Source organism: Hyalella azteca, unplaced genomic scaffold (assembly GCF_000764305.2).
Source record: "Hyalella azteca isolate HAZT.00-mixed unplaced genomic scaffold, Hazt_2.0.2 contig10672, whole genome shotgun sequence".
Classification (NCBI taxonomy): domain Eukaryota; kingdom Metazoa; phylum Arthropoda; class Malacostraca; order Amphipoda; family Hyalellidae; genus Hyalella; species Hyalella azteca.
In genome coordinates, this window is record NW_025940701.1 from 10619 (window position 1) to 19557 (window position 8939).

The 8939-nt window shown below is 40.1% G+C and overlaps 1 protein-coding gene across 1 annotated transcript; it reads right to left on the bottom strand.

Annotated features, from left to right (window-relative positions):
* Positions 1-488: 488 nt before the first annotated feature.
* LOC125178542 (transcription factor Atoh8-like) lies at positions 489-3687 on the bottom strand. Its single transcript, XM_047882550.1, has 2 exons — positions 2689-3687; positions 489-1986 (listed from the first exon to the last, which is right to left on the bottom strand). The coding sequence occupies exon 1, from the start codon at positions 3685-3687 to the stop codon at positions 2740-2742; it is 948 nt and encodes a 315-aa protein (XP_047738506.1). The 3' UTR covers positions 489-1986; positions 2689-2739.
* Positions 3688-8939: the final 5252 nt, after the last annotated feature.

Consider the following 8939-nt stretch of genomic DNA (forward strand, 5'->3'; position numbering starts at 1 on the left):
AGCAAGGCCCGACCCCGCGTCAAGTACAAGCCCTTCGACCTGCTCGCTGGACGGCTGGTAATTATTCTCCAATAAATCGAGCGCTGCAATCATCTACGGCGTCTTATGGCGTCTAGCTTTGTAGGAGGACTACAAAAATAATCCATAAGTCAGCCATTAAAAATATGTACATGAGCTGTATCATGATTTTATTTAGTGGCTCCAAATTGTGAGGCATTATGTGGTTTTCAACAGAAATTAAAAAAAATATTCAGCTCGTGCGCTTTGAAAATATCCAGTTCGTTTTGTTGGAAATTTGCTCAAATCAAAATACATATTTAAGGAATAAAGGAAATGCATTTGGCCCGATTATTGGTTCATATTATTATACCCAGGGGCAGCGAATTTTAAAGAATTTAGATAGATATTTTCTGAAAGATCTAATATAACAGATCTCCATTAATATATGATTTTTCCACAACAGAAGGCCATTTTAACGATGCTCTCCATATAAATTCTGACTCAGGATTTAACAATGTATTTAAATGAGTACTTCCATCTGAATGTACACCAATTTTGTCCTCTCCCACAACATCCTTATTTTATATGATAAATACAACTTTAAAAATAGTTCGCGCTGTGAATATAATTTGGCAAGCAATCTCTCACCAGAATGTTTGTCTCGGTTGCTTGATCTGTTCGTTGAGAGTTGAAGGAATATTTAGTTCTCCAATTTTTTGATAAAATAATGGGAGGATATTAAATGACAACCTGTAGACACTGCCAAGGAACCGAACAAAATATTCATTGTATATCATGCAAACTATAATTAAATTAAATTATATAAAATTAAAACATCGAGGACTATGCATTCAAACACGTTTTGATACGTGAACGTAACACAATCACTATCGTAAACCAGTATTTTCAGAAAAAATGTATATATTATATGTGTGAAAAAAATCGTCAAATGTAGATGTGTATTGACAATTGATCACGATAAATATCGGGGAATGGATACAATATTAATTTGCGTGTACATTTTACATTCGGGACAAACAACGTTGGTTTGATCAATTACAGTTAATTGTAATAATTCGATTTCCTTGCATAGGAATATGAATTAATCAGGCGTTTACCAGGGAAAAAATTTAAAAACTTGTTAGTATCCATATATGGAAGTGGAAAAAACATGGAAAGTTTCTTCGAAAATAATCACCATGATGAGCACTTGTTTTTGACGCAGCACAAATAATAATGCAAGTAAAAAAATTGGCTTCGTGATCCACAGCAAAGAGTTACCATCACGATGGAAATGGTAAGATCTTAGACGCGTGTGACGATTGTGATGCACTCAATAATGGGATGATATAATTTCTATCTCTATATCTGCAGTGCACAACTTTACGATGCGGACCACAGATGCCCGTTTGAGCCAATGAACTTCTCCCCATGATGTATTGACTGAGGACATTAGCTTCAGCAGAAAGTAGAAGCGGAATAAAGTACTCGTTTCTTTCCAACATGTTCATGATAAAGTAATGCCACAGCGTCGACCAAAACTTGGTACAGAGTTATTTCTTATGTTTGGTAATTACTAATTGTATTGATAATCGGTTATTCTCATTAATGTTATGACACAGTTTAGTCTTTTCTATGTTCACACAAATAACAGTCATACCCTACACAATACATACTTAGGTGCACGGACATTGCGTCTTTGGATAAAAATATACTCCATATTAATTAAGCTATTGAGCTTATAAGCCAGATTGAGACATAATTTGGCTATCCAAACTGTCATGATACAAATCAGAGACATTTATTTGCAGTTCTCTCTGGCTGTCTGGTTCAACTGTGCAGCTTCCGTATTTCAGAACTTCCATACATCAGGTACTTGTTGATATTGAGTCCGAATAGTATTAACATATTTAAAATAAGTCGATCCCATTTTCTCCCAACAAATGCCATTTCCGCAGCGTGATACAGCTGAACCTTGAAGAAGCTCTGAAAGAAGAAAGACGACATAAGTTTAATCCAAGGCGCAAGACATGCTAAGGATCACATATAAAGTCTAATCAATTAAAATACGGGAAATATACATGAATTAACATAACTTGCTAAATTTCGATTGCGGTTGCATTGCAATTAAAATGATTATGTAGGCATGGCGTGGATTGTTGTGCATTTGAGAAGCCAGCTTTAAAATGTGTCATCAGTTTAAAAAGTGATAAGACGGAAGTTGATGTTGAGTCGTTCGCATTGAAACACATAAAATTAGTTGAAGAGGCGTTACCAAATTTACAAATTTATTTATTTTATTGATGTGAATTATAAACAATTATTACTTCTTCGGAATGCTTGAACTTCTGTAAAGTCACCAAGTGCTTTGACAATGAAAAGTTCATGAGACTTTCAAATAATGAAAGACCTCTAAGTATGCTTCCATCTAATGGCAGCTCTTACAGCATTTGCATAGTAGCGAAATAAAATTATTCTTCGAGTTTTGTGAAGATACAAGCACACCGGAAAGAATTGCACAAATTATCTGGTGCCTGGATTTTCAAAAATGGCGTAACAATGATTATTATCAGAAATCGTGGTTGGATCACTGGCATTAGCACAAAAATTTTATCACATACGTAGCATTGCAATATGATCCTTAAACTTTTTATTAGGCATTACGCTTTATGGGCATTACGTACGTACTTGACTAGATATTTTAAGAATCAGGACGCAGGCCCCTGCAACGTAACGCGTCTAGTGAAGCACATCCAAAAGAGCGTTGATGTACGTCTGTGCCATCTGAAGAGTCTCAAACTTGGACAGCTTCTGGTCTCCAGTGAGGGCCGGCACCACTTCCCTCAGTCTGTCAAAGGCTTCGTTGAGGCCAGTCATTCTCCTTCTTTCGCGGGCGTTGGCGGCCAAACGACGTTTCTTCAATACCTCGCGGCTGGTGAGTTTGTTTCCTTGCCTTTTGGACCTTACAGACGAAGACAATGAGGAGCAAAATGGACCAGTGCTGTAAATTTTCAACCACGTTGCAATTTCTTTCGTGGCGGTTTTAACGATAGAGTTATGATTATTGTCGTATGGTTTTAGCAGTTGATTTTCAGGGGTGTAGATTGGGTTTGTTAGTGCTGGATGAGTTTCTTCTGAAGTCCCAAAACTCCAAGAAGACGGCTCCAGAGGAGGAGGAGACGATGAGCAATTGGACGAACACGGACTAAGCGAAGATCTGATGCTTGGGCTGTACACTGTGTACAGTGATGGTAGTCCTGGACTGTCTACTGACTGGTCTAAACTTGGGTAACAGGAAAATAAAGATTCAAAAGCCACAGGTGGGAGCTCGTTGAGAAAATATTGACTCGATGCTGACGGACTACCTTCAAAAAATTTGTTAGGAAAAAATCCAGGTTTATGTTCATCGTGTGTGTTAGGAGATTCCGGTTTCGAGTTTCGAACAGGTTGATTTAGTCCTTTCGTGAGTGTGTTTAAACCTTGGATATTCTTTCGACTAACTTTAATCTGATCAGAATCACTTACGATGCGTTTCTCATTTTTGAAAGCATGATTATGGCAAAATGTTCTGTGAACCACATCCTCTAATGCACTGGAAATTGTCGTTTCCGATCCAGAAGAGTCTATGTTCTGCAGGACCCTGGCCCGCTGAGAGTCACTGGAAGCCACACACACAGACACAGCCATAATACGGCCGCAAAGTTGCCACTGTTGTGGTCGCTCACAAATGCCCAGCTTATATCCTAACCGCCGGGCAACCGCAGCCAGCACTAGCCAACCGCAGAAGCTCGTCCCAGGATAATTGAGTCACGTGGTCATTCTTCCAGCCAATAGGAAGCAGCGAAAAGAGAAGAGGACACAGCCGCTGGCCATGACTTAAGTTTTCGTGGGTAGGTATTACTCTTGGGCACGAGACTAAAAAATAGAGTTTTTGATGAACGGGTAGGGTAGACCTGCGCAAGAAAAAGCACCTAAAAAAGGAACGAGCGACAGGTAGCCGCGAATGATGGAGTAGCGGCTAGCAGTCATCATTATCATAATTTAGCAGTTGTCACGCCTCGATGAAAACTCAAATTTTGATGAATATTCTTCATAAGTAAAGATTCATTGCGGAATTATTCAATATGCATTGACTATTTTTTTAATATGGTTGAATACTGAACTTTGTCGGCAGAATCCAGAATATTTTTTTTCAGAGAATTTTATTTTATCATCTGGCGTCATATTTTAGAATGTACCGCAATTCTTTTCTTAATGCCACTTTTCGATTGAGAATGAGATGAGATCCACTTTAGTGGAATGTTCTTTGACTTTAATTGCCTAACCGTAAACATTTTAATGCCCACCATTTCTGAGAAACTACCTGCTAAGCACATTATGTGTGCCGGATTTTTAAGTCTCATTCTACTTGATTACATATTAGCACCTCTGAACTAAAAACGTTAAATTCATAGCGCATAGACTCATTTCTTAATCATTCAAGTTTTTTGTAACAAAATATTTGCATTGCGTCCAAAGAGAAGTGACTGGTCTTCGTTCCATGGCTCCGCGGTTCTGAACGCTCATATGTTTATCCCCAGGTTTATTATTATTATTCTACGAAGCGTTTAGATCGTGGCTTCTGGTTCAAACGAACTTCGAGGGCACGTCACACATAAGATTAATAGCAAGCGAAAATATTTCTATTATGAATAATTATATTCAGATATTTCAATCGAAGAACAGAATTTTCCGGCTTCTACAACGATTTATTAATTTAAAAATTCATATACATTATTTTCATAACGATTTCATACAAGGCACCTTTAATCAGCATCGAGTAAATACTCATTTAGTTCATCTATTATTTCAATCGAAGACTTGAGTTTAGAAAATGAAGATTCGGCTGCTGTGGAGTAAGTCTTGATAACCTGAACCATATTTCTGTTGGATGACTATAGATATGCCCGACCACCGAAACATTGTTCGCATATATATTTTAATGTAATTTTTAATGCATGGAAGAATATTTTCTTCTGACATTCTGTTCCGTTCCGTTGGCATCCGTCCATCTCGAAAGCTAATGGTTGCGCCCCGTCTGTCACCGCACAACTCGCTGTCGGCAGCGCCTCAAGTGGCACGCCAGGCCGATTCGGGCATGGTAGTCTTGACTGCAATTGACGAAAGTGAAGCCTGATGGTGCGACTATGTACTGTGTCTGCTGTCTAGCTTTTCGGAGACGATGGTTATCTACATGCCACTGACTTCGTAGCTCCTCGCCCAGGGGAGAAGACTAGATATTTTATAGCTTAATTGAGAGGACCAATCGAACCAAAAGTTGTCATTCCCGAAGAGGAAATATACACGCAAATAAGCGCTGTATTCATTCCCCGATATTTATCGTGATCGTATGTCAATACACATCTCTAACAATTGATGACTTTTTAACACGTGTGGAATTTCCATTCGAATGGAGAGTTAGAGCCCAGTAGAGTATTGGAACCAACGACACAGTTTTGCGGTGGCAGCCATCCAGGAGTCGTCGGCGGGATCAAACGTTCGTACCGAGCAGCGGCCGTTACAGGCAGCGGCAATCCAGACGAGCAGCGGCCGTTACAGGCTGCGGCATTCCAAACGAGTAGCTGCCATTACAGCCTGCAGCATTCCAGACGAGTAGCGACCTGTAATATCCTTAATTACGAAGCTGGGACTAAATCCCGTGCAACACCGGTAGTAGAGGGCAGAGACCAGGGCAGAGAACACAAGTTTATTCAAGGCAGGTCTACACGAGCGTGACTCGTCGGTTAAGACGAGGCTTAGCTTAATGAACAATAGAAACAATAGAAAACGTCCTATCTAATATTTACAGGGCTAACATTAGTGAATGTTGAGCCAATAGACTTCATGATACAACACATCCCTCCCTTCCAAAAAATGCAAATTATTCATCAACACCGTATCTAATTACAGGTATTCTTGTCCTAGAAGAACGCCTTAATGTTAATGGGGTCTCCACATCAGTCTCAACCGCCTCGCCAGGATTTTCGGGAGGCACCGCTTCTGGAATTGTTGGGGTGATAGACGCAGGAGCCTCCTCTGAGGGTTACGATGAAACTGACGGATTGAAGACAAGAAGTTCATAGTCTTCACGAGGCTTCGTGCAGGAAGGAACGTATAGTAGCTGGTTACTATGTCTTCTCCAGACTAAGTCCAATTGGTCAATGTGAACATTAAAGACATTGATACCAAGTTTCTGCACTATTGTGCCCTTGTACCATTTGGGTCCTTCACTTAAATTTAAAGCCATAACCTTATCTCCCACTTCAAATCGCGGTAGCAGTTTGTTTTTTGTCCATTCTTGAACATGACAAAATCGGGGACTTACTCTGTCTCTGGCGGTGACGTACCTCCTGCCGTTCAGAGCAACAGATGGTGCTACTTGGGTGACTGAGTGCGGAGTTGATCTATAATAAAACAGAACTTTAGCTAGCTTAGTTTTTAAATTACCTGTGGAGTCACATTTTTTTAGTAGATCCTTGATAACCCGAACTCCCCTTTCAGCCTGACCATTTGACTGAGGCGAACGGGGGGGTGGAGTTACATGGGTTATGCCCCCTGCATTCAAGGAAATTTTTAAATTCTTCAGCCGTAAAAGACGTTGCATTGTCCGATACAAGCACATCACATAAACCATTGCGACTAAATATCATACCTAACGCAATAATAGTCTCTTCGGCGCTAGTACTAGGCACAATTTTTACTTCAATATACTTTGACAGTGCATCAATCGCAATGAAACAAATTTTACCATGAACAAAAAAATGATCAACATGGATTCTAGACCAGGGTCGAGATGGTACCGGTCATTCAATTGTTCGATTTTGAGCCGGTTTTGAACGAGACTCCTGGCACATTGTACATGATTTCACAAGGTCAGAAATATCTTTATCAATTCCCGGGTACCAGACAAGTGAACGAGCAATAGACTTCATGCCGCAAATGCCTGGATGTCCTTCGTGCAAAAGCTCAAGCACCCGCGACGCAGGGACTGGGGAATGAAAACCCTAGCATGGTAAAGAATGCATCCCTTCAAAACAGAGAGAGATTCGACATGTTGCTTAAACATACTCAAGTCCTTGTCAGTATTAGCAATCACATGACCGTACCTGATGTGATGCTTCAATGCGACAAGCGTTTTGTCGGCATTAGTGTGTTTTTCGACTTCAGCACACGTTACAAGCGAGGAGTTTAGAGCATTAACTGTAAATACGCGAGCTCGTAAGATTCACACTCGTGCACAGTTTCTGCCAGCGGTAACCTGCTCAGACAATCACTTTGAACATTATCTTTACCGCGTGAGTACTCGAAGTTGTAGTTAAACTGCGATAGTCTTAATGACCATCGTTGCAACCGTGCCGAGCAGGTGGTAGATACGGATGAATTGTGAGCAAAAAGTTTCTTAAGTGGCTGCTGGTCATTATGAATCGTAAATTTAGATCCCAACAAATACTTTCTAAACTTTTCACATCCGAAAATAACACTCAGCGCTTCCCTTTCAATATTACTATAATTTCTTTCAGCGTCATTCAGCATCCTAGAAGCAAACTGAACAGGGTGCCAAACATCTGTATCATTCTTACACGCTGCATGAGAACGGCAGCCAGACCGTAGCCCGAACTGTCGGTTTCCAGCAAAGTTTCCCACAAAGGATTGAACGGTTTAAGAATTTCACTATTTTTGAACAGCAGTTTGAGCTTATTAAAACATTCCTGTTGCTGAGGTCCCCAATGAAATCTAACATTCTTTTTCAACAGCAAGTACAATGGAGACATAGTATCGCTGAATTTGGGAATAAACCTACTGTAGTAAGTGCACAGTCCGATAAACGCCTGAACCTGCTTCACATTGATTGGCGCTGGTGCGTCCAAAATGGCACGCACTTTTTCGGGATTTGGATGAACGCCATTTCTGTTAAATACATGGCCAAGATAGTCAACCTCATCCGTAAAGAACTTACATTTCTTAATATTAAGCTGAATACCTGTTGTCTTGAGAATAGTCAACACAGAATGCAAAGTTTTGTAATGCTCATCAATGTTAGGAGACATTACTAGGACATCGTCCTGGTACACAACGCAATTACGAATTCTGTTCAAGATTTTACACATGAAACCCTGAAATACGCCTGGTGAAGCACTAAGTCCAAACGGAAGAAAATTGTATCGAAATAGACCTTCACAAGTATTTATGGTCGTATATTTCTTCGACTGTTCGTCCAGCGGTAACTGTAAGAACGCATTGGTCAGATCAATTTTAGAAAATATTGTCGTAGTACCGATTTCGCTGATGGCATCATCCACCAACGGCAAGGGAGATTGTATTACGTTCAGCACTTGATTAACAGTAGCTGAATAATCCCCGCAAATGCGTACAGTTCTTGAATCTTTGAGTACATTTACAGTGGGTGAAACCCATTCGCTAGAAAAAACCTTTGAAATACGTCCTGTGTCTTGTAATCTACGCAGCTCACATTTTACTGCTTCTTTAAGGCGCAAAGGTACTGGCCTAGCTCTGGCGAACTTAGGCTTAGCATCAGAACAAACGTGCAACTTGACACTTTGTTTTACACAGGACTGGAAATCAGACGAGAGGTAATCTTTAAATTCCGCGAATAATCGTTCTTTCAGAGAATGCTTCTGAGACAGCTGATTACATGGGACAGAAAAATTAATTTTTAGAATACTACATAGATCCCTACCCAACAAATTTGGGCTAGTAGATTGTACAACCAGAAAGACATGTGTGAATGTTTTACTTTTGTAGGAAACTTTTACGGTAGTTTCCCCACAGAGTCTCACCAGGTTTCCACTGTAGCCCATTAATTTTCGACTGGTAGGTACTATAGACGCTCCAATTCTAGAAGCATCTGAATGCCTTAATGTGGAAACCTGAGAACCGCT

Coding starts and splice junctions, on each gene's coding strand:
- LOC125178542 (XM_047882550.1), bottom strand. CDS start 3,687: ATGGCTGTGTCTGTGTGTGTGGCTTCCAGTGACTCTCAGCGGGCCAGG.